This window comes from Thermomyces lanuginosus, assembly GCF_041956635.1.
Source record: "Thermomyces lanuginosus strain ATCC 200065 unplaced genomic scaffold VTN49scaffold_42, whole genome shotgun sequence".
NCBI classification, from domain to species: domain Eukaryota; kingdom Fungi; phylum Ascomycota; class Eurotiomycetes; order Eurotiales; family Trichocomaceae; genus Thermomyces; species Thermomyces lanuginosus.
The window spans coordinates 386,555-410,067 of record NW_027192376.1 but is presented as its reverse complement, the minus strand read 5'-3'; the positions used below and the strand labels follow the sequence as shown (position 1 = coordinate 410,067).

The 23,513-nt window shown below is 50.6% G+C and overlaps 10 protein-coding genes across 10 annotated transcripts; 1 reads left to right on the top strand and 9 right to left on the bottom strand.

The window, feature by feature from the left end:
• Nucleotides 1-1,390: 1,390 nt before the first annotated feature.
• Nucleotides 1,391-1,867, top strand: VTN49DRAFT_6867 (uncharacterized protein; the record flags this gene model as incomplete). The annotated part of the gene is made up of 3 exons (XM_069415072.1): nt 1,391-1,393; nt 1,566-1,674; nt 1,740-1,867. The coding sequence occupies 3 exons, from the start codon at nt 1,391-1,393 to the stop codon at nt 1,865-1,867; spliced, it is 240 nt and encodes a 79-aa protein (XP_069264907.1).
• Nucleotides 1,868-5,681: 3,814 nt separating this feature from the next.
• Nucleotides 5,682-8,571, bottom strand: VTN49DRAFT_6866 (uncharacterized protein; the record flags this gene model as incomplete). Its single annotated transcript, XM_069415071.1, has 3 exons — nt 5,682-7,912; nt 7,965-8,177; nt 8,229-8,571. 3 exons carry the CDS (start codon nt 8,569-8,571, stop codon nt 5,682-5,684), a joined length of 2,787 nt encoding a protein of 928 aa, XP_069264906.1.
• An 817-nt stretch (nt 8,572-9,388) lies between these two features.
• VTN49DRAFT_6865 (uncharacterized protein) lies at nt 9,389-10,693 on the bottom strand (the record flags this gene model as incomplete). The annotated part of the gene is made up of 2 exons (XM_069415070.1): nt 9,389-10,015; nt 10,073-10,693. 2 exons carry the CDS (start codon nt 10,691-10,693, stop codon nt 9,389-9,391), a joined length of 1,248 nt encoding a protein of 415 aa, XP_069264905.1.
• Nucleotides 10,694-11,318: 625 nt separating this feature from the next.
• On the bottom strand, nt 11,319-12,116 carry VTN49DRAFT_6864 (uncharacterized protein; the record flags this gene model as incomplete). Its single annotated transcript, XM_069415069.1, has 2 exons — nt 11,319-11,723; nt 11,790-12,116. The coding sequence occupies 2 exons, from the start codon at nt 12,114-12,116 to the stop codon at nt 11,319-11,321; spliced, it is 732 nt and encodes a 243-aa protein (XP_069264904.1).
• Nucleotides 12,117-12,913: 797 nt separating this feature from the next.
• VTN49DRAFT_6863 (uncharacterized protein) lies at nt 12,914-14,003 on the bottom strand (the record flags this gene model as incomplete). The annotated part of the gene is made up of 3 exons (XM_069415068.1): nt 12,914-13,489; nt 13,551-13,877; nt 13,950-14,003. 3 exons carry the CDS (start codon nt 14,001-14,003, stop codon nt 12,914-12,916), a joined length of 957 nt encoding a protein of 318 aa, XP_069264903.1.
• A 361-nt stretch (nt 14,004-14,364) lies between these two features.
• Nucleotides 14,365-15,203, bottom strand: VTN49DRAFT_6862 (uncharacterized protein; the record flags this gene model as incomplete). Its single annotated transcript, XM_069415067.1, has 3 exons — nt 14,365-14,677; nt 14,739-14,956; nt 15,018-15,203. 3 exons carry the CDS (start codon nt 15,201-15,203, stop codon nt 14,365-14,367), a joined length of 717 nt encoding a protein of 238 aa, XP_069264902.1.
• An 841-nt stretch (nt 15,204-16,044) lies between these two features.
• VTN49DRAFT_6861 (uncharacterized protein) lies at nt 16,045-16,726 on the bottom strand (the record flags this gene model as incomplete). The annotated part of the gene is made up of 2 exons (XM_069415066.1): nt 16,045-16,092; nt 16,151-16,726. 2 exons carry the CDS (start codon nt 16,724-16,726, stop codon nt 16,045-16,047), a joined length of 624 nt encoding a protein of 207 aa, XP_069264901.1.
• Nucleotides 16,727-17,585: 859 nt separating this feature from the next.
• Nucleotides 17,586-18,637, bottom strand: VTN49DRAFT_6860 (uncharacterized protein; the record flags this gene model as incomplete). Its single annotated transcript, XM_069415065.1, has 3 exons — nt 17,586-18,098; nt 18,152-18,390; nt 18,445-18,637. 3 exons carry the CDS (start codon nt 18,635-18,637, stop codon nt 17,586-17,588), a joined length of 945 nt encoding a protein of 314 aa, XP_069264900.1.
• Nucleotides 18,638-19,126: 489 nt separating this feature from the next.
• On the bottom strand, nt 19,127-20,971 carry VTN49DRAFT_6859 (uncharacterized protein; the record flags this gene model as incomplete). The annotated part of the gene is made up of 6 exons (XM_069415063.1): nt 19,127-19,313; nt 19,372-19,535; nt 19,602-19,686; nt 19,751-19,776; nt 19,826-20,697; nt 20,749-20,971. The coding sequence occupies 6 exons, from the start codon at nt 20,969-20,971 to the stop codon at nt 19,127-19,129; spliced, it is 1,557 nt and encodes a 518-aa protein (XP_069264899.1).
• Nucleotides 20,972-21,963: 992 nt separating this feature from the next.
• On the bottom strand, nt 21,964-23,403 carry VTN49DRAFT_6858 (uncharacterized protein; the record flags this gene model as incomplete). The annotated part of the gene is made up of 3 exons (XM_069415062.1): nt 21,964-23,026; nt 23,099-23,254; nt 23,318-23,403. 3 exons carry the CDS (start codon nt 23,401-23,403, stop codon nt 21,964-21,966), a joined length of 1,305 nt encoding a protein of 434 aa, XP_069264898.1.
• Between the last annotated feature and the right edge of the window lie 110 nt (nt 23,404-23,513).

The following is a 23,513-nucleotide window of genomic DNA, read 5'->3' as shown; positions in this document are numbered from 1 at the left end:
TTCAGCAAGGGGAGGTCCCCATCAGGCTGCCAGGGCGAGAAGGAGGGATGATATTGAGTTTATAGGTATTCACAGGCAATAGAACTTTTTATGAGCCTACCTGGAGTCGGACGGCTATTTACCTTGCAGTCTTGACTTCCCAGACGCCGCCACCACTGGAGATATCCTCGATTTGGAACTAGAACCCGCGGCTCTGCGATCTTCTTTTCGGAAGCGTCAAACCTTCAAAAGTGGATCATGAAGACCGTTGCAGATCGGGCGACCGTTACTGATACCTATCAATGACAACTGCAGGGAGCTCCAATAGGCGTTGAGCCTTGGCCCGGTCAGCCCCGCGAGAATGTCGCGCTGTCCGTGCCCCGGAATGGCGATAGGAATGCTAGAGGAGATAGTTTGTGTGCTGGCCTTTTCCGGCTTATAGGGACTGTAGAGGGCTCGGGAAGTAGATCAATATGAGGGAGCGTAAAGCTCACGATGTACTCCCAGTGTACATTCAACCTTCGAGTTGGACCGGTTGTAGCGATTTCGAGTACCCTACCTGATAGCGACGGGATCCGAGCGGGTCTTCCAGCGGAGTCGGGATCAAGAGCTAGGGCCAGCGTAGCCCGGCTCCAGTCGATCGCCATTCTCCGTACTCGTAAGCATCATCGGCACCTCAAATGTGGAGAAAGAGCTGTAAGATTTGATGGACCCTAATGACCCGCCTCAAAGGTTATTCTGAAGATTGCGATGTACCCAGGGACCGCCAAGCGCCATCTGTACTTGGTGCCGTGGCTTGCCGGAATCATATGTTCTGTCTCAATGCAGTACATGGTTCCAGGCAAGTCGATCGCTCTCACGGTGTTGTCCACAGTGCCTGTTGTCTCTATTCCCCAAGCGCTCTCTCATTTTGCTTCCCCTCATATGTCCAACCCGCAAAATTGAGACCAAGGGTGCGGTACAGAGCGGTTTAGCGCCGCTCCCTGGACATCTTGTTTCATCTTGTTTGTGCACTGCGCGGTTGTTTCAAGTTCTTTGTTAAATGTTTGTTATGTTTATTGTGTGTTCAGTGTTTGACGCCTATGGTGGGCTGAGCTTTAAACAAAGATCCGACTGAATTGAAGATCAATCACTGATACGGAATACTCGATAGTCCCTTCTCCATACGCACATTCATCCATCTTGGGAGGGGTTACGGTTACCTCATACCATGGGCCAGGTCGAGGGTCCCGATTTTCCGGGAGAGCCTATTCTTAGCCTTTTCTTAGAGAGATCTTGGAGCATTCCCAACAAAGCTTAGTTCGAGTAACGCTAGATTGGCTCGCGTCGATCGGAGAACAAAAGAGCGGTCGAATCAGAGCTAGTGGGAAGATTTCCCATCAGTGCTACTTCAATACAAAATTGTGCTACTATGGTATGCCTCGGTTTCCTCTGGCCGATTCAACAACGCCAAACATACTATCGCCATGCCAGAAGCCGCCGAGGCGCCGATGCAATGGAATCCCCGGGCTTCTTTGTTTATGGGCACTTCTTCTAGAAGTCGAGAGGGACACAAATCATACAATTGGCTTGTGTGACTAGGCTAGCTTAACTCCGATCGAGACGCCTTGTTCTCCGGCCGTGTGTGCCGAGAGTACCCGTGGTCTTTTGTTGGCGGCAAAGAGAGGGCTCACATTCTTAAGCCCGGTGAACTGAGTAGGTTATGGACTGAGTACTATGAATGGTAAATGAGTGTAGTGCGGTACTGAATTTCGCATTAGAGCGAGAACTCGAACCCTACCGCGCCGATACAGGCAAATCCGGAATCACCAGGAATCCTCAGTGCGGCCCCAGCGTCCAGACGATTTGCTCTGCTGACAACCTGATCACTGACTCTGCAGGACAGTAAGTTGATCTTCACCTTTCCTATACTGGCCACTGCTCCGACCGAAGGAATGTGGCTGGGATGTTTAGTAGAGCACCGCCATACAAGTATTTCGTATATCACATCTGGGCCTCCAGCCTTTTTCCCCCCACACTCACCAGCCACATCACTCCACAAAAGTTGCCTCGATGATTGGCAGATTCCGCGATCAGATCGATGATCTACGGCTGGCTCGATCTCCAATCAGCATGCCATGATTCGAAAAATTCTCAACTTCCAGAAATTCCTCTGCAGTGGCCTCTCAAGACGAGTTGGGTGGCTTGTTGAGACTTTGCGATCCGTCACAACTCGGGTAGTGGTTCCGCCTGGCCAGCTCATGATATCTCAACGTCGGAATGCATTTGTCCTTGGTTAACAGACAACTGGTCTTGGTCTCGCTGATTCTGTGGAGAAAACTTTGTTAACGAAGTTGAAAGTTTCTGATCAGTCAAGCTCCAACATTTGAGAAACAGAGGAGAGTGAAGATATTACTTTAGCGTCGCACCCTCTCGTGGAGTGAGATAAGATACGGCGGGAGATTCTTGTGCTCCAAATTTGGAAGAATGAATAGCAATGATGGAAATCTTCAGCATTCTCAACATGATCACATCAGTACTACGCGGTTCTAGAGACCTTTAGCTTTATCAGAAGACCTGCTCTGGACGGTCCCGCGGCGTTCAGATCCAGTGGCCGCAAATCTCGGCCATGCTGGCCAATGTGCGTCGTACGTGAGTAGCACCAGTGCATACTGCATGCCAACCGTTGATCAAAGGGTTTTTCCCGGCAGATCAGATCACAACTCAAATTGTTCAGATCCCCGGAGAATGCCGGTCCTCTGGCCCCCGCCAGCAGTCCCGACTCTCTCGAGGCTTTGCTATCATCAGGTGGTAATTACTTAAAAAGTGATTGGGAACTCGTTGCTTATCATGGAGGTTTTGCCCACTGTCCATATAACCACGGTCGAGATTCCGTTCGGCTTTCGCATTCCACAATAGAAACTGCAGGGATTTGGGTTCATCGGCCCGCCTGGATCGGACCCCGGTCCAAGTCCAACACCCCGCAACGATTCCATGGTTCACTCAAGCCTATATCAGCCAACTTACTGTGAATACTGCGAGTACCTGCCGCAATCTCGCATATTCGATGGCAGACAGAATGAATCCCGGCAGGGCGCTGCAGGATTGCTCTCAGTTCCCAGTATTGCGGCATTGATAGAGCTAATAACCTTAGCATGCCGAATATAAAGTTTCTGACAGCCAGCGCCAGCGCCATGACAAATATCGGCCTTGAAGCCGAATGGGAAGCCATTTGGGGTCTCGACCGATCCCTCGCGTGTACAGACTCGGCCTGGGACCGGCTTCACCAGAGAGGACATTGGTCTTAGACCGACGGTATGCTTGAATTGCTTTTATCTAAACGAAAGGTAATGCATCCCAAGCCAACTAGTGTCGAGACTAGAAGTGCAGAACTCTATTAGCGATGCAGAAGAGATCCGATGACGAACTTCAGTTCGCAGATGACGATCAACTTAATGCTCTCTCATCCCGCCAAGACTGCAGTGGGCTTGAAGTTTTTCAGCAAAACAACTTAAAGTTGCCGGAAACTCGGGATGAACTCCGAATTGATAATTGACTGCAAAAGTGACGTCTCATTTCTAGAAAATTAGGTCTAGCTCATCGCTTCCGGTGCGGAGAAAAAGAGGGGAAAAGGAAAAAAAGCAAAAAGATCCGAACGCTATCGATAACAACGTCATCCCGATCCTCATCATGCCTTGTTTTTTGTTAATATCCATCGAGTCATACACAAGCACAGCGGTTATCATTGATCAACTTCAGTTCGCTTTATGTACAACTCTAAATGCTCAACTGGACTACAGCAAGAACGGATCCCATGGTTCCTGGGAAAGTTTGAGCAGCAAGGGGCCCTAGTTCTAGCCGAACCGTGGACATGTACTACCTAGGTTCCTGCACAGAAAACAGGTACGAAAAGCAAGTGCCAAGACAATGATCTGGCCCATCGAAGAGCGATATGATAAAGCAGTTCATGGGAAATTGCTTGATGGATTCGAATCTCGCGCCTTGGACCCTCGGAAAGTGCCGGGCTGTTTCCCAAGTCAGTCCTATAATGACTAATTGATACTCAATACTTGGCTCTTATGGCGTGCTAGGAAGGGTGTATTGGAGTTATTGTCCAGTGCTGAAGAGGGTACCTGCGTGCTGTCGTTGCTCGTGCAGGGTACAGTGCTTTAGAACGCCATCTGTTGACAGCAATGTCCTTTTTTTTCAAACGTTCTCAGACCAGAAACATCCACTTTGCACAGCGGCAAGGGTTTCAACGCCACTGCAAGGTCCCGAAATGACCGTCGCGTGCGCGTCTTTGGGAATGAGGCGACGGCCTTTGTGTGTGTGTCCATCGCACGCGCGTATCCGTGAAGCAGGTTCGCGTCGTTCAACCTGCTGATCCTGGCGAAGGATAGAATTCCTTGAATGTAGGAGCACTTTCAATGAGGTCATTGTAAGATTCATGCTCTCCCAAACTACAGAGTATTCATTGCCTGGGGGAATGAAGGAGAAGGTCCTTTGTTCGCTCTGCTCAATTACTAGAACTGGACCCAGTTGGACAAGGAAATGGATTCAACCTAGGTACCTGGGTTATTCCAAAAACATGATCTGGAGATAAACTGACAGTAACAATAGGAGCACTTTCGAACTTCCCATTATCAAGTCGAAAAGCTTCGAAACACACTGAAACACGAACCACCTGTTAAGTATCCCATAATGGCCATGCAGGTACCGCCAGGTACCGCCAGGTACAGCCCTCTCTGAGTGAATCAGAGACAAATCAGATGCCGGATATCCCGATGGAATTATTGATCGTTGCCAGAGGCATCTCGGGGCAAAGAGATCGATTCAATTGCGGTGACCTATCGCTTGCATGGCCCTTAGTACGTGAGAACGACCATTGCAATGAGAGAGACACTAACGCATTCGGCAAGATGCAATAACGCGGACCGCTTTCCGATATTTCCAAGTTCTGTCTGTTATAAGAATGAGCATATAATGGCCGCATATGTTTACATGTAGGCGATGAGGCCCCTTGCAGAGATCCCAGACACGGTAGACCCCCAGAACCAGGTACACATCACTCCATATTTGCCACCTCGGTGCCGAGGGACGTAGGCAGACAAGGTACCCATCTACCTTACGTTATCTAATAGCTCTCTCTCGGACGGAATTGAGTTTAGGCGACAACGCATCGTCGTGATGGTGACGCTCGATATGACGTCGACTTCGGGTTAAGGCTATAAGACGATCCCTACTGATTTTTACGATGAGCTATTGTTTGCTGTCAGGCTCTAGATCTCAGGAACACATTGTTCCCCGTCAAGCAAGCTTCGGCTGACCATGTCATATCAAGCAGAATCGCATTCACGTATAACACAGCAGGTGCGACAACATCAAACTTAACCGAATCCAAACATCAAACATGATAAAAGCATCAAATCCTCGCAATGCAGAACAATAGTGGTATCAAACTTTCAACGTGTATATGCGCCATCACCAACCCTGTTTTGTGGTTAATTCCCCCCAGATGTAGTCATCCGCTTCATGTTCACGCAAACCTCGGAAAAAAGAAACAATAAAAACCAGATCCCAAACGTTTCCCAAAACCTCCCAGAATAAAACCAGCAAAAAAGCAAGCCACGAAAAAGACGATGCTCTGCCCAAATACGCCATTCGCCAGTCTCTAAACACGCCCGTAGCAATTAAGAAAACAGTCAAAGAAGCTAAAGGATAAATCACTTTCCCATCCCGTTCGCCATCATGTTCTGTTGCTGCTGCATAGCATTCATTTGCTGCTGCTGCTGCTGCTGCTGTTGCTGTTGCATGGCATTCATTTGCTGTTGCTGTGCACGCTCGCGGCTCTGTCGTATCAGATTGTGGACATACAACCTTGCGCTCTTTTCCAGGCCCGGACCGTATTCTTGAGCAACCTGAGGCGGATACTGCGACGGCGGTCCGTACTGTGCCATCATGCGGTTCGCAAAGTCCCTCCGCAGAGCCATCAGCCGCTGTTGGTATATTTGTTGATATCGTTGGTTGGCAGCTATCGAAGCTTGCTGTTGAACAGTCTGAGGCAACTGGCCACCGTTGGCTTGAGCAGCGGCCATCAGCATCTGCTGTTGTTGCTGCTGCTGTGGCGTCATTTGCATGACGTTTCCTTGGTTCATTTGCTGTCCTTGCTGTTGCTGTTGCTGTTGCTGCTGCTGTTGTTGCTGCTGTTGCTGGGCCAGTTGCATCTGGACGAGCTGCGTCCGCATCAACTGCGCTTGGTATGCTTGTTGGCTCTGCAACCGGGCATTTTGAATCTGCTGCGCTTGATGGTTTTGCTGGACTTGATTCTGTTGCATCATTTGCTGATGATTCTGGATGTTTTGCTGAGCGTGCATATTGGCGAGCTGCGAGATCTGCTGCGGGCTGAAATTATGCCCTTGTTGCGCCATGAGCTGTTGTCTCTGCTGCAGCAACATGTGCTGTTGAGGCGTGTGAGCCAGGCTGGCAGCCATCTGCGGTGTCATCATTGGCTGGGTCATCACTGGAGTCTGTGCCATTGTCGAGCTCGGACTTCCGTGGCCCATCCGCGGCATCGGCGTCACATTGCGCATGACTGGCGTGGCGTGGGACATGGCTGGCGTCCCGTGCGTCATCTGAGGAGTTCCATTCCGGCTATGGGCCTGTTGACTCCGAGACGACGCCATGGGATGACCCATCATGCCAGGATGACCGTGTTGGAGGGCCGAGGGTGGTCTCTGCGGACTGCCAATGCCCTGTCCAGACGCACTCATGCTCATTGGCACAGAACTATGAGCGCCAATGTGTCCCACAATAGGAGAAGACATGCTATGAGGAGTCTGATTCCTGACAATCGGAGACGACATATGGCCTTGCGACACCTGAGACATGGCATTCGACTGGGCAAACCGAGCCTGCTGCTGTGCAGCCAGTGTACTAGCCTGCTGAGCGGCAAGCTGTTGACGTCGAGCCTCTTCTTTAGCATGTTCTTCAGCCTGACGTTGCTCAAGCAGGCGCCGGCGCTCTCGTTCTTCCTCCTGTTGCTGCTGCCTTTTCGCTTGCTCTTGCTGTAATTTGCGTTCGTGTTCCCTCTTGGCTTTTTCCTCGTGTTGTAACCGTATGCTTTCGATGGTCTTGAACCGCGAGAAGCGTGGCTCAAATGCAACGACTCCGCCGGTCTCATCCACAGCAGATTTGGCCCCTCCTGATGTGCTGTTGGTAGCAGGTTGCAGCCGTTCGTCCATGATGAGCATAAATCTCTCTTCTTCTGCAGCAAGCGCTTCGTCTGCAGCAAGCTCCGCTACAGTGCGCTTCCGACGCTTCGGCGAGGGAGGCATAGCGCGATGAAGAGGTGAATCCAGAAACTGCAGCAGTTTCTGTGCAGCCTCTAGGCTATCAACCGGTTCAAGGAATAGCGGCGGCGCTACTGCCTTGGTGAGTTTTGCCTCGCATTCGTGAAGTTCCTGTGGCTCGACGAGCATTCTTTGCCGTTTGGCTGGTGACGGCCCAGATGTGGATGTTGATGTTTTCTGAGAATTCTGAGCCGTCGTCGACTTCTTATTGGCAGTCGGATGCGGTGTCGTCGCCAGAAGGGTAAGTTCTGCTTGAAGGGAGCGTGGAGTCGGGTGAAGAACAGTCGTGTAGACCTTTGGTGCAGGAAGTGGCCGCTTCTCCGACGAATCGCCGCTCTCGTCCTTGGAGCCAGCATCACCTGCGTGCTCTCCACTTGTTCCAGCATCTTGCTGCTTCTTTGCTGTAGTATCATCCTTCGAAGAATCAAGCTTATTCGACCGGGTTTGGTTTTGCTTCGGATACGGCACGTACGGGGACGGGGTGATATGTTGATTGTAATTGTGTATCGAAAACGGAGTGTTCTTCTCATCACCAGATGCGCCTTTCGATTTATTCGCTTGAGCCGACACAGACTTGTGATCGACGACCTTGACAATGAGACAGCCTAGAAGAGTCAGCATATTGAAGGAAAGCGGCTGATCCTCCGTGCCACTGACCTTCATAGAATCTGACACCGGCACGGAGAAGCTCTTCTATCATGTCATGCGGCACAGTCCCGGCTCGAATATGCTCGACGATAACTTTCATTTCCGAATTGTAGGGAAAGCTTCCATCCTGCTGCTCAAATCGGAAGTGCGTTGGATGCAGGTGCAGAACTAATGATGGCGGGCATTTCGCGTATTTCTTTAGGATATAGGACGTCGTTTTAACTAAGCACACGTTAGCGGCGTAGTCCTCTTATCATCAGTGCCTATACAGACCATAGGGCTCCGGAGGGATTTTGGCGGCACGGCGATCGGCCTCGGCGGAGATTGAGTTTCTCGTTGAAGGTCGTTGCGGCCGTGCCGAGGCTTCAGTCGAGCTCTGCGCGTCCTTGCGCAGTCGGTTCAGGGGCCGGGGGGTTGTGCCATTGGTGTTCGCGCCACTGGCGGAGTTCGCGCCGGAGGACTGATTCGCGCCGGGGAGTAGCTTTGCAGGCATGGAAGGTGAAGCCGAAGCTGACGGAGACTGTTTTACGCCATTGACACCCGGTTGCGAGAACGATGTAGGCGGGCGCTTCATCTTGGGAGGCTGGGCAGCCGTTTTGGAGACGGCGGTGGCCATGGTCTGGGGTGAGCGGGCCGGGGGGGGGGGGGAAGGGAGGGGAGAGAAAGGAACGGAGCTGGTCGTCACAACAATCGCACAACGGGCAGCCAGGAGGTGGCGCCCTAATAGGTCGCGATCACAAGGATCGTAGGCAAACCGCAATCTCCGTCGAGTGAGGCTGCCACCGTCGGGCGAGACATGTGTAGTAGCGAGGGAACAATGGTTCGAGGAGAGGGAGGGAAATCCGCCAGGGAGGTCGGAAAACAGGACTCTGGCAGTCCGGCAGGTTATGGCAACGACAGAAGTCGTCGCCGGGGGTAAATGAATGGAAACTGAATCGGTTGAAGCTCGTACTGATTGTGCCGGATGCGCCTCAACTCGGCAGAAGATGTTCTGCGGCGAGCGTTCATGATGCGAGAGGCACGTAGGTCACGTGGTATTTTCCATATCGGGCTAGCGTCAAGTCATGGTCATTAAGAGGATACGGCTTTGCAAGTAACTTCACCAACTATTGAGGACAAGTACTCTCCATATAGACATTATTTGAATGGTATTATTCAATATTCATTTGATACGTTGATTGGGCCGGCGGGATGAACACATATGTGACCACTACGACTTTTACTTGAGAAGGGATTTTTGACTCTCGCACCTCTGAAATACATTCAATGGTTTCATTATCCATACCAATGACCTCTGGATATCATGACAAGGCATAAAATACAAATTGTTCAGTGTTCAAAACAGGCATGTCATAAGGAGTCATGGAAACAAAGCTCATGTCGTCCGGAACATTCACTCGACAAAGGGAGCTCAAGTCAATGAGCGCAATGGATCAATCAAGCCCAGATACCCTGCGTCGCCAGTCTTCACCAATCCGAAGGCCATCAATAACGTCGATTCCTTTTCCAATGCCTGTGACACCCTCTTTCTGCCACCAGCGTTCTGCTTTCCCACCTACGGCCGATTCATCGTCACTGTCGACTAGGCCGCCACGGCCACCCTCGTCCCCAATGACAACGACAACCTGTCTCACCCAGTTCAAGACCTGCTGAACGTTTTCGCCCTCCTGGCCAGTAAGAGACTCTTGAACATAGACGATATCAGGCGAAAGATGGCGTAGGATATGTACGTAGCCATTTGGAGTGCTGAACGGCATGATCATGGTTTCTCGGTCAACTAACGTCTGGGCCTGATTGTAGAGAGTCTTAAATGGGGGACTAGTTCCCTCTATATCATCACTGGGCTGCGGCTCAACTGACGAGGGGCCATTGTCGCCAGTTGCACTTGCAGAAAGAGCTTCCTCATGGCCAATCTGCGAGAATGATGAGTCTACTGACGGAGTTGGTCGGGAGGATGACGACTGCAGGCCAATAGTATGGCTCAGTCCCGGAGCATAGATCAATACAAAGATCCGGGCAACATCGGGATCGACGTGACTTGGGAGGTGAGAAAGGATTGACTGAGCGAATGGTCAGCTCAATGACTTAACAATACAAATTGGGACCGAAGGACATACTGCATGTTCTGATAAGGACAAATCCTCCGGGCCGTCATGTGAAGTTGCCGATGAAACCACTAGGGCAACTGTTTTTCTCTTCTTTTCTGGAGGTGCGGATCTGGCGGCTGCCCGCGCCCGCGCGTCCGCCTCTTCTTGCCAACGTGAGTGATCCTCGAAATCCCCTCGTTCCTCCCTGATGGAGCTAAGCGCGCCCCCAACCAATGCGCCCGCGGCGGCCACGCCGGCCGCGACACGACGACTAGCACCATCGAAGATCTGCTGTGGACTTGGGGTCCGGCGCAGGGCGCCCTGCATTCGTGCAATGACACTCGAATCCTCGGACTGGGTGCCGGCGCGTTCATCAACGGCCGTAGATCTGGCGTAAGTCACGCCATGAGAGCTAGCGCCTTCCGACGGAGTGCGACCTTCCGGATGGTCTCTGTCCCGGCCATCGTACTCGCCATCGTCATCACGTTCTTCTCGCTCGCTCCAAATCCACGCAGCAATGCTGATTGCTGCGACTCCGACTGTGATCGCCAACGGAACCCAATAACCCATCAATGTCCTCCTACCGGTGCTGCTGAAGCCCATTCCAGGGCGCGGGCCCCGGCGACTACGCGAATCCTGAGGGTACGACATGCCGGCGATGGAATGCGGATGCAAACGCTCGTCGATTGAACAAACGGGGACTGCCGAAGCCCAGCCGGACCGGTTTCATCGCTCACGAGGGACAAAATCAGGGGAGCGCGATTTAAACGTTGTCATTTGAGGGGTGAGGGGAAGAAAGTCTGTATGATCGGATTAGAGTCGCGCTCTCCCCAAAACATGGTGGCTGGAGATGCCGAGATTGCGGGAGCTGAGATAACGGACCTCGGATGTTATTTTGGTTATTTAACTCCTATCTGGAGTCCTATTGGATTTCAGGTATCTAGTTACCATTTAGTTGTAACGAAGTTAGATGACTAACCTGACTTGGCTAGCTCAAATTTACCTCCGATTCCATGGGGACTTTTCAAGCATGTGACCTCTATTTACATTTAACCGAATCAGGAAGTCAATTACGGTTCACTCGGAAAAGTTCATGTGCTTAAGCCTCGGAGATTGATCTCAGCAAGATGCGAACGACCCTCCGAGCACAAGGCTCTTACTCCGTACATCATGAAGGTCCAAAATGCCTGCATTTTCAACCAAATGATTAAATACAGCCAGCCAATTCCATCCCAAACCTATCGGACAACGCAAAACTTATTGATTGGTAGCCAGATCACACCTTGGTGGCTTCGGGTCTGACAAAGTTCATTTCAAGTGCACGTTGCTTTGAGACTGTCCGTTCGAGCCAATACCCCAGAGCCGCCGTTGTGCCCATGATAACTTCCAGTCCGATGAGCAGTCCCAGGAACACGAAGCCCACACGAGACTCTACACATAGCTGGGAAAATTCCTCCGGAGCCGTGAGCATTCGCCGTCCATCGGAGTCGGTCACGATGATGCCATCCAAGGATCTCCACTTGCACGTCCAGGAGTGGATGGTCTCGCCGCTGGTGAAGCCCTCCGGATACGACGCCATGGGCAGGTAGACTGCGAAGGAAACACCAACTATGGCGGTAACGATGCCAGCTATAGACATAATGGAGGTAGCCATGTTCAGGACTCGAATTCGCGAGGAGGGCTATAAATGTGTCAGCCTTGTTCAGCGGTCCTGTTCATAGGATGCCGTCCCCATTGCGAAACACACCATGGGCACCAAAGCAAGTGTGATATATATTATTGTCAGGAATGTGATGACAGCGCCGCATGACATCAACGCCTTGGTCTGGCGCACATCCAAGTTCAGTGGCCAGAGGGGCAACCAAATATGCTCAAACGACACGGTCGCCTCATAGTATTGCAGCGGATCCGCCTCGACTCCGACGATGGTGGCTGCCACCGCGAGGATGAGCACTGCTAGGCCCAGACGAACCTTGTGAAGGAGATTGACTCGCGAGAGATAGGTCGTTTCCTCCTTATCCGAAGCATAGGAGGGCTGCGACGAGCCTCCCGATGACGAAGGCCGAGCGTCCATGGTGAGGAACGTCAAGTTCTTCCAGCAATGACGAGGTAAACTGAGAATGGAACGAACAAACAAGGTACTGTACAGACAACGAAGGGCACAAAAACAATTCAAACAAATACCGGACTACTGCCAGAGTAGTCAACGGAAACGAAAGGAATGGAGATATGCTCAAGAGAAAGAGTGTTTCTCACCTCGAGCGCATGCTTCTGTCGTAGCTAGTATTATATACTCTCTTCGCAATGCCTTCTGGGTACTATTCCTAACCGCCCGTAGACAAGAATGTCTTCTTTGGTCAAGACCAATATTTCAACTTGTAGCAAATAGAATCCCAAGGTGAAGCCAGCCATAATTGCATGGCTGCGGTTGACTCGAAGTGCTCGTTGGCTACACCTGAGGTTATTTCAGCAACTATACTAAGCTACAGTGAATTTGACACACTGAAGCGAAATCTATCGTGCCAATGGTTGATGATCTCATGGTCAGAATCTTTGATGTGAAGCGCCTAGGTTGGTGCAGTTAGATGTGCTTATTGGCTTGACGACTCCACCACAGCGCTTAACTTTGAACTGCCCTGAACCCATCAAACAGGCACAAATATGGAAACAAGGTAGGGGTTCCCATGTCTTAACAGCTTCTAATATATTTCGTTTAGCAGAGTCTATCCAGATCAGTACAAGTTCAGTCGTAAATGACATCGACCGTCTCATCACTGAAATTCGTTCCTCATGATGACCATTCAGAACCATGTTCGACACCCAAACGCCGTTGACCGCAAACTATCAATACCCCAAGAAACACGCCCAAATTCACTCTTGCAAAAGATTTGAAACCGTCTCTAGCGCCTCTACCTCCGATTTTGAAACCCGGCGGCCGGTACCGACGCCAGCGGCTTCCCCAAGTGCACGTCCTGAGCGCTCCAAGTGCATCCGGACCCGACTTTCAATATATGCGCGTCGCTCATTGCGTCGGATAGACTCCTCGCTATTGCCAATGGCATTAACCGTGGGTAGAGTTTGCAGTTTTGGTCGGAGCTGCGCGACCATTGCGCGGAGGGCCGGAAGCTGGGAAAGGATAAAGGTCGTGTTCGTGGTCAAGGCATTGCCTCCTCCAACATTCAGCATCTTCGCTGCAGGGTCGTTTGTCAAAAACGAGAGGTCAAGATTGGCTTTCGTTTCCGAAGCTTGCGGTGCGGAACCGGCGACCTCGGTGGCGGATTGCTGGACATTGGACAAAACGGCGCGTAGCTGGGAAAGAATGGCCTCGTTTTGCGCGTATTCGTGCTTGAGCGCACGCTGGAGTTTTCGCGTCTCTCGGAGCTTTCTGCGTAGGAGATCGATGGATTCAGGCGTCGGTGCATCGGGATCATTAGAGAGTGACAGGTTCTTGCTCCGAAGTCAGCGACAGAGAGTAACGCGGAAAAAGCACCGTACAGAGGATACTCACCGCGTAATGGTCTAGTCGCAACCAATTCACCAAATCCTCCGGCACGGTGAGAATATTCCTCAGCACGTAGATTTCAAATTTATCAAACGATTTATCCACCGAGGCCTCAAGCAGGGTCTCGAGCTGATGCAAGCCATTCTCAATCTCAAGTTTAGCTTCTGGGTACTGGACATTGCCGTCCGCGTCTGTATCGGGTATTGTAGACGCGTTCTTATCATGGCTGAATCCAAGGCGTTCAGGCGGCGTGGACAGCAGGCCGGACTCAAGACTCGATATAGCTTGGTAGATGAGGTTATTAATCGAATTGATGATATCGTCGATCAGAGACTGGCCGAAGATAGTTGTGAGTTGATGGCCGAATATTCAGGATCGTGCTGAGCAGAAGAAATTGCAACGCACCAGAGGAGTGTAACTGAAATGCTCAGTGAGCAATGCTGTCGCTGCATCGTTCATCTTGCTCTCTGTTGAGCCATCACCTGGGGTTTCGCGTTGTAAGAGGATCACATGTTTGGTAGGTGAGGAGCACGCGTCTTAGGCCAAACCGGTCGTAAATACAGTAATATGACCGTAATTTTGTACAAATGAATATTGTGATTGGTCAGATGTCAATTTCTCATAGGGATTCGTGTAATAATCGAATACATGCTATGTTTCTGTAAGCCCAATTAGCCCTACAAAAGAGGACTACGATCGATATTGCTCTGCGTCGAGTCGTTGACATCAAGACGTAAAATTAGTTCCTTGTTGGATAAATCAAAGTCCGCCGAACAATTGTGTTCGTTCATTCTGACTAGTAATACTAAATACAAGATGCTTAGAAGGCAAAAGCGATTGCCACCAAAGAAACCAAACCCAGGAGCGAAGTACTCGGCAAATGCCGGAAGCCCGCGTCAAGACTGAGTGTCTCTGGCGGAGGAGCAGAGGTTTCCGCGGAGGCGGTGTCGAGGGTGGTGGCGGCAGCATCCGCCGAGCCATCCGACGACGAGGAGCTTGTGTCAGTCGGCGCACTCTCTGCAGACGATGTGCTCGAGCTGGAAGTTTCACTGCTAGAGGCGGCGGAGTCAGAGGACGACGCTCCCATGGCCAGGCTCTTGAAATTCGTGAAGCTCTTCTCGCCAGTCTCAGCGCTGTGCGGTTACAGAGTCAGCATATGGTCAAGGTTCAAAAGAATTGGTGGATACGCCTTACGCGTTAATGGCGAACACCATGCCGTTCTCACAGTGCTGTCCTTGGCTGCAGTAAGCCCAGATAGGCTTGGTGTCGTTCACTCGGATAGAAAACACAGGGAGCTCCGCCGCGTCCTCAGCGACTGGCATATAGCCGGAGTGGAAGCCCGCCGCATCCGGCTTGGTCTCGCTGATTGGCAAGCAAGGATTGTCAAAGGTTGACTGGACCACGGAGTGGTTCTGTTCACATTGTCAGTCGCTCATGTCCGAGTCGAATATTTATTCGATTGGCGATCCTGACCTTCGGGTAGAATTGGAACTGGACGATGTCTCCCACATCGGCCTTAACATTCTCGGGGGAAAACAGCAGCTCTCCGTTCCAGCCGACTTTGACGACGTGGACTTTGACCATGCCCTCCGCCTGCGCCTGCGCGAAGGCAGCGAGGGACGATACCGACAAAAGGAGGCCAGAAATGAACGAACGCATCTTGTCGTCGGGTAGAAATGTAAGCTAATGTGGAAAGATTTCAATCAACGATCGAATTGAACAATCAAAGAGCGACCAGCGCTGACACGAAAAGAACGTGAACAAAAATGAAGTCAATTGATCCACGAGAATGACTTAGGAAGACATCAGGAGGAAAGCAGGGTGGGAGTCGACGAATGTATATACAAGCTCCATGATTGTCCATTCCCAGCGATCCAGCCCTTGGAGGCGCAGTGCAGCAGCATAAAACACAGCCAAGAAGATCGTTTACCCAACGTAGAACCAAATCAGCTGTCAAACATTAGAAGCACGTTCCAGGGAGTTCTCCGATTCGACGTTGATGGTTCGGTGGGCATGTCGTGGGATGGTGCATAAAGTGGCCCAGACGGTCTTCGTCGCAGGTTCTCCGCATTAGTGTTTGGGCCATCGGGTCTAGTTCCTACACTAGGACAGTTGGTGCACGAGCCAATTCATGCACCCCTCAGGATCGTGTTCAAGAAACTTTCGATTTTATGCGACTCCTGAAAACATTGTCGATCATGATTCATGAACCCAGCGCGTAATTAGGGTATCCTGATACACATCATTACATGCATACGAGATCACGTTGATCAAGAATTTCGAGCTCCTGAGAGTTTACCCCAGACAGTGGCGTTTCGCAATGCAATTTGAGAATAATCAGATCCGCAGCGAGTCTCGGATCCTCGCATTTCAAGCACAAACTCATGCAAAAATTACTGTATATAGGGAGTACAGAGGTGATCGCATAGCGCACCAGGCACTTGGATGCTGTCGCAATGAAACGCTGCCTCAGTCAAAGAATCGGAGATTTGAAACAAACTCAGAAGTCCATGAGTAATTGGGGTGCTAGTTTTTCGAGATCTTCAACCTGCAAGCCGTCAAGATGCGAACTCGAGCAATTGGTTTTGAAACACGCAAGTGTTTACCTCTAGGAATCCATCTGCCACTGACCGTCCACCGCCCCCAGCATCTGCATTCCCCTGTCCCTGAGTCTTTTCATATGCCGCTCGAGCCAAAGCTTCTCGAACGAAGATATCGATATACTTTGCGACCACAGCGTTGGCATCTTGAGCGATTCTTGTTTTCTCATTCTGAAAGTGGTGATGCAGTAGTTTGGTCAGCAGTTTCTCCGGGATAGCCGGCTCACCGGTCTCGATATTCCGGGCGCGGTCATTCGTAACGATTTCGGCCAGGATATAATCTGGCTCCTCCGAGGGCGAACGTGGTCGATCGGGAGACTCGGTGCTGGACCCCTCCGCATCCGAGATTTCTTGCACCGAAGAGCCTGATTCTGAGGAGATAGACGCGGCTCGTGTCTCTCTGGACTTTTGCCCTGCTTTCGATTTGGACATGGCGCTGGAGCTGCCCGATTGTCTTCGTGTAGAGTCTTTCGTCCTGGTCGTCTTTGGCGTTGCTGAAGTGGACGCCTCACCGCCGGCAGTTTGTCGGCTTGGAGGTTTGAAAGGTAATCGTTTTCGTTTCTGGAGCATTTCTGGCGCCATTATCACCCGAATCGCTGGTTGTACTCAGGTTAGTCTTGCAGTCGATCCTGGACGCGGATCAAGGCATACCTTATTCCAGTTGGCGAACGCGCAACATTACGAAACGAAACCGTTATATTTCACTAACCAAATCAGTAATCATACTTCACCAATTCCCGTATTTTGCCCTTTCACTGCTCACCCAACCTCATATTCCTTCGACTCTCCCAAAAACAGATATTGTGAACAGTGAAAATTTACTTGTGAAGATGGTGCTTCCAGTGAATTGTGCCATCATGTGATCTCTCTTAAGTATACGAGTGGAGCAGTGCTTCCATATTCACGCGCATAAAGGGGCATCTAATCGCCGAGGAATCCTGAACTTCTTCATCTCTCGGACAAGCCGCGCTTAGAACGCCAGCCTCTCTCTGCAAGCACAGCTGCCGCAGTAAAAGCCGCTCAAAATAAGTCTGTCTTCAGGTGCAGGGCTGCAAGGCAACCCCTACTCATGTAGGGTTGGCCTTGTAGCCCTACTGCTACTATCTATCACCAAATGAAAGCTGGGACTGTTCATAATTCCATTGTTCTATCTGATCAAGTTGTCTCTTGTCCTCTGAGGAGACATTTGCTTGAAATTAGTCCTCATTCATTAAGCTCAGAAAGAACTACATTTGCATTTCCGATGAATAAACAGAAGGACCATAAAACACCACTCCAGCTCTGGAGATGTATGACTTGCTGCTTATCGATTCTGTCAATGCCTTCTGGCGACGCACAAGTTAGGGGCACATACATGTTCTGATCATCACAACACCAAACTCAGCTGGAGGACAGCAATGGTGCTCCATCAGTCTTTGTCTTTGCCGGCGGTTCGGGGTGTTCAGCGTGCGGACTGCGGTGGGGTCATCTCTAACGCCTCAGTGAGGGTTGTCATGCGGTTCTGGCCGAAACGGAACATGGCGGCTTCGATCACCTTCTCACGGATGGCATTGTACTTCAAGCGCAACACGTTCCTGAGCTTGACTCGGGTTTCTTGTCGTGAAGACGACCGCTCGACGGACGCGATGGCTTGGCTCGCCGTCGTGAGGTGGTACGCAAAATGCGAGTCGTCCAACGTCTGGAACTTAACAATACCCTCGCCAGCGGGAAGGTCGAAGGAATGCTGGACGGCCTTCACGAGCTCGGTGACGACACTTTCATTTCGATGCCGGTTCACCGTTCCTTCGAGCCCCGAAACAGTAAGCACGAAGGACGGCTCGTTGGAAAGGAAACCACAGAACGTTGTGGCGGGCAGGATGATGACGCGGATGCAACTGTGATGGCAGTTATATATGTGAGACAGCCACCGGACAAATTCCTTCGTTGCGGCCGATCCCTCCACCGCATTAGGATCCTGTGTCAACGAGTGAGCAACAGTCTTACCAAATTGAATTGTTAGCCACTGACGTAGGTTGAAGGCACTGCCAGTTCAAACACCACCGGCGAACTGTTATGGATGCGAGTCCGGGCAGGCTCAACAGCAGAGGGTTTGTCGGAACGATCGAGGCGCTTGACATTTTGCCCAGACATATTCTGTACCGAAGCCAGACCTGTCACAGACTCGGCCCGAACTGATTGATTGGACGTAGGGGAAGGAGGAGCCGGCGCCACACTGATCTCCGGGAGCATGCTCGGATTCATGATTGCTGAAGAGAAATGTCAGTTGAGCAATGCCCCAAGAACACGGCACAAAAGCATACACAAGACTTTTGAAGAAGCGCTCTGAGGCTTGATCAGTTCACAATGAATGTCAACGGATTTGATGATGACGCATATCTCAAAATGAGAGAGAGCCATGAGCATAATGAGCATAATTTTCACATTGATATACCGTGGAGCGGGTCCTGTCGCTGAGTCGTCTGCCAGCATCGCGGGATTGGAGAGATCTCGCATGGTTGAGCAGTGGGGAAGCACTATGGCAACTGCTTCTCGGCGTGGTATTCTTTGATTCATAGCGTTATTGTAAAGGTGTTAATGAGTAGTACACAGTTCAATGCAGGAATTCAATCAGATCTTGCTTTATTGCCTGTTGTCAAGAGATAGTAAGGATCATGGACAGTCCTGACAGCCCTGCGAAGGTAGACAACATAGTCTAGAGAGAAGCAGGTGAATATCGATATCACAAAGAGAGACAAGAACATTGTTCTGGCATGAAAATAAGAATCCAGAGTTCTCGGAATTGAACATAAGCCGCTTCACTTATGAACAAAGAACTTCGAAACCCTGGTATCTCGCTTGAAAAGAGGGAGCCACCATAGCAAATATGAATCAAGCACGCAAGGCAAAAGTCATCAGAATCGTAGGCGTCATGATCAACATGAAAAGGCTCATTGGTGTTATAAACTCGTGACTTCGTTATGTTCTCATACCATTACTCTCTGATCAAAGGTAGATTTTAACCTGTAGGCCCTCAGACTGCAGATTCCCCGGACGCGGTAGGAAGAGGTCATGCTTCATGTCGATATCATCCTCTCGTGTGGTATCGAATATCTCAATGTGCTGGAACCAGCGGAAGAACGTAGAGAGTGTGATAAAAAGCTCGGCGCGAGCAAGGCTGTAGTTTTGAATACTGCGGTTAGGTCACACCAAGCCACAAATACGGTATATGGGTGGAAAGAAGAACGTACTTCATTCCTACACATTGTCGTGACCCTCGTGAGAACGCAACCATGTATTTCTCTAGACGACGACGTTCGACTGGGTCGAGCCATCTCTCGGGAATGAACTTGTGCGAGTGTGGAAAGATGGATTCGTCGTGATGCTGGATGTAAGCTGTCATGGAGACGGGAGTCTGCATAGAAGGCAGGCCCATTTTATCAGCTAAAAGAAGACCTTGAAGCAAAGCAGGCCAACTTACGCCTGGCGGGATGGTGTACTCTGCATATCGGAGTGTTTCCGTTGGAGCGATTCGCTGCAGCCGTGTTCCGACACCATAGGAGAGGCTAGATTAATGAGTACCTGCTCTTTTCTATTTGTCGGGTACCTCTGCTGTCGTGGGCCACTTACCGTAATCCCTCTAGCACAACAGACGACTACCGGAAAGGTTAACAAAGAGCCTATTAACGAAGGGAGCAAACATACCAGGTAGGGCAATTTCTCCAATTCGCACAAGGGTATCGTGGCCTTTCGATCTGGATTTAGATGGTCAAGCTCTTCCCGTAGCTTCTGCAGCTTGTCTGGATTATCCAGCAAGTGGAAGCAGATCACTTCCAACGCGTGTGCGGTGGTCTCAGTCCCAGCTCCCACGATAGACTGACATTCTTCAGACAAACGGGCAAAGCTCTTCTCCTCGGGCGGCAGATTCGCATCAAGCAGCTCATGAAACAAAGTTGGCAAGGTGGACATCTTTTGTTTCGCTTTCTCGATCGACCGTTCCTTGTCATTCATAATCTCTCGAATCTTAGCTTCGCAGGCCTTGTAATAACCTAGAACCATGCCCATGCCTGGATCAGCAACTGCGACCCACGACGGTGGAATCGCCTTGAGAGTCGGCAAGATCCAGGGGACGTATTTGGCGGCAATTCCATACTCGGGTACTGAGCGGACTGTTCTGTGCCAGTGCGGAGCCCACTCCGGTTTCCCGAGGTAGTTGTAGCTCTCCGTCAAAATGTACTCTGTCAGTACGTCTGTGACAAGGCAAGAGAAGCCTCTAGCCAGTGGAATCGGTTCACCAGCACGAGCAAAATCCTCCGAACGCTCACAAAGCCGCCGGGAAAGATGCTGAATAACTGGCTCCAGTCGTAAAATTCGTTGTCTGGAGAAGAAAGGATTTATGGCCGCCCGACGGATACGGTGAAGATCATGTTTCTCTGTGCCAAATGTAGATTTGTGGAGGTCAAATATGTTCAGCAGGAAACGCGACTTGTCCCTTGGAGAGTGTTGGGAGTACAGCGTTTCGTAGAATGCTGGATCGTTTACATGGAGCTCGTACGGACTAATGCGGATGATGGGACCTAATCTTCCTGTTAATGGCGTACCAGTGCGCTATGCGTCGAGGACTATACCATATTGTTTGTGCAACTCCTTTATTTTAAAAGTGTACTGCCCGCGCCGCACCACATCATAATAGAATTCGTACAGCAGTGTCGCTGCGGCGAGTTTTGGGCCAGGGAACTTGGACAACGGCGAGAAGTATAGTCGATACACCACCAAGCCTGTGACGTACAGTACAAGTACGATCACAGCATATACCCAGCCGGCTTGTATCCGAGCTAGCAAAGATTCCATGATGTGTGCTCCTCCCAGAACTCTTCTCGTGGTCTGCAACTGATTGCAGAAGCATATGATACCTCTCAGATATTCCCAGAAACGTGCAGCTGCTGCCGCAGTTGAGTTCTGAATCTTCTAATCGTCCTTCAGCGTTCCCTCTTTGACCGATGCTTGCAGGATGACTTACAGTACTTGGTTGATTGTCCACACTGTCTTCAACAGCTGCTATCGAAGGTACAGAATATATACCCAGGTAAAAAAAAATGGTGGCTCAGGGAATCAAACGGCAGGGAAAAGCCGCCAAGATGATCTACAGTTATCAACGCCATCTTCCCCAAGTCCGTCTCCTCACAAGGGTGGATTCAACCAAATGCATGATGATGTCGGCATCGTGATCCCAGGCGCTCATGGTCATTCACCATCTCCACGGCACGAGGACTCGTTGCAGGACATCATCCAATCATCATCTGGAATTTTTGTGCAGCTAGTCCTATCGCCGTTATCGGGCACGGGTAAATGAGGACGCTAACTCTATTATGGTAAAGTATCTGGCATGCCCTAACTTTCTGCAGAAACAGGCGTGCATGTGTGTTGGGACCGGCATTCCGTTCCTTCACACAGAGAGAAAATTCACAAAAGCAGGATTCGATGAAATTGATGCAATACTGGTTCAATAAACAGTTTCCTGCCATCGAAGGGATCGCGCAGATCAATGGAAGCTTTGGATCTTTTTAGAATCGTGGACATACAAATTTCACCGTTCGGCCGGATTAATCGCGAATATTGAATGCATTGGTGACAATGCTTAGTATGTTCCAGCCCCTCGCTAGCAGGGGTTCTGTTCATTGACACTGACAAATACCGTTGCCACGTATCATCAACGATCCATCAAAGCGATCCTGACCTTGAGGATAGCTGTGGGAATTTGGCTTCAAAATGAAAGACTTTTTGAGCCCATATGGGCATGGCGATTCTATGGTAAAACGTCTATCTCATACACGTACATCACTTCACGAGATCACAGAACCAGCTTCAGCCTCCTTTTGGTTCTCTTCCGTACCCGACCGCGCCGGGATCGCTGTGTGGAAACGCTGGAGCACGGCCTCCAGTTCCCGCAGAAATCGGCTGTTCTCTTCTTCTGTTCCCACCGTAACACGCAAACAGCCCTCGCAGCCGTATTCCTTGCCCCGGAAGCGCACAACGACTCCCTTCTCTGCTGCCATAGCTTCGTATGTCGCCAATGCTGTGACATTATCAGGTCTCCCACCTTGACTGGCTGGTTTATCAAGAATTTCCACGAGGAGGAAATTGGCGTCGAGACCTCCTCGGATTCGACCTACGCCGGGAATTTTGGGCAATTCCTGAAGTAGTCGGTCACGTTGCTTAAGAATCTTCTCTCGGTTTGCGTGCATCACGGCCAAGTTCTTTGGAGAGAGCGCAGCTTGGGCCAGCGCGCTCGTTGGGCTGGAAATGTTGTAGGGAGCCTTCATACTGTTAAGCAGACGAGCAATCTCTGGACTCGTAAATGCAGCACCCAGTCGAATCCCGGCCAACCCAAATGCCTTGCTTAGAGTTTGCATCACAACCAAGTTCGGCCACTCCGTGACCCATTCCGCGAGACTGGAACCTTCCGGCGCGAAGTCAATGTACGCCTCATCCACCACCACGACACCGTTCCATGTTGGATGTTCCAGCACTTTCTGAATGTCTTCCTTCGCAATCAGACTCGCCGTAGGATTGCCCGGCGAGCAGACGTAGACAATCTTAATCGTCGGGTCCTTGGCCAATGTCTCATTAATCTGATCTGGTTGTAACTTGAACCCATTCTCCACATCCAATGGCACCTTCACGATCCCTACGTCGTTCACGTCCGCACTAACCGTGTACATGCCATACGTTGGTGGGCAGGTAAGGATCTTGTCGCGACCCGGGACGCAGAAGACCCGGAGAAGCGCGTCAATCGCCTCATCCGATCCCACCCCTACAAATAGGTTCTCTGCGGTGAGATCTTTCTGTGAGTGCACCTTTGTGTTTCGCAAACGGCATAGGAGATTTTTCAGATCAACCTGATGACTGTCATGAGCTCTCACAATCAGTATATCGTACACTCCCACCTCTGTTATTTTCCACCTGCGGCATACTTACGGATCAGGGTACCGGTTCAAGCCCAAGAAATCAATTCCCGAACTGCCGTCATCTGTTGATCCCTCCAATTTCCCGTCCTTTGTCAATGCAAGACCTGGCCCGTAGGAATTCTCGTTGGCGTCGAGCAAGACATTTGTGCCATCGTCTTTGTAGTCACTGTTGACGAGGGGTTAGTGTCTCGGAACATTTTTGAAACGATCTAACTTGGAACAAACGAACTCTCTTGCACATCGATATGGCTGCAATTTCAAGATATTCGGCCGCGCGCAAGTCGCCAAATCGAACGCCGATTTTCTTTGAGCCATTGTGTTTCGGTATGTTGTTGTAGTGGGCAGGACATCTAACTCTTCTTGAATTTATGACGATCGGCTTTGCATGCGAGATGACTCAATCCAAATTTCCAAAATTGCCGTTA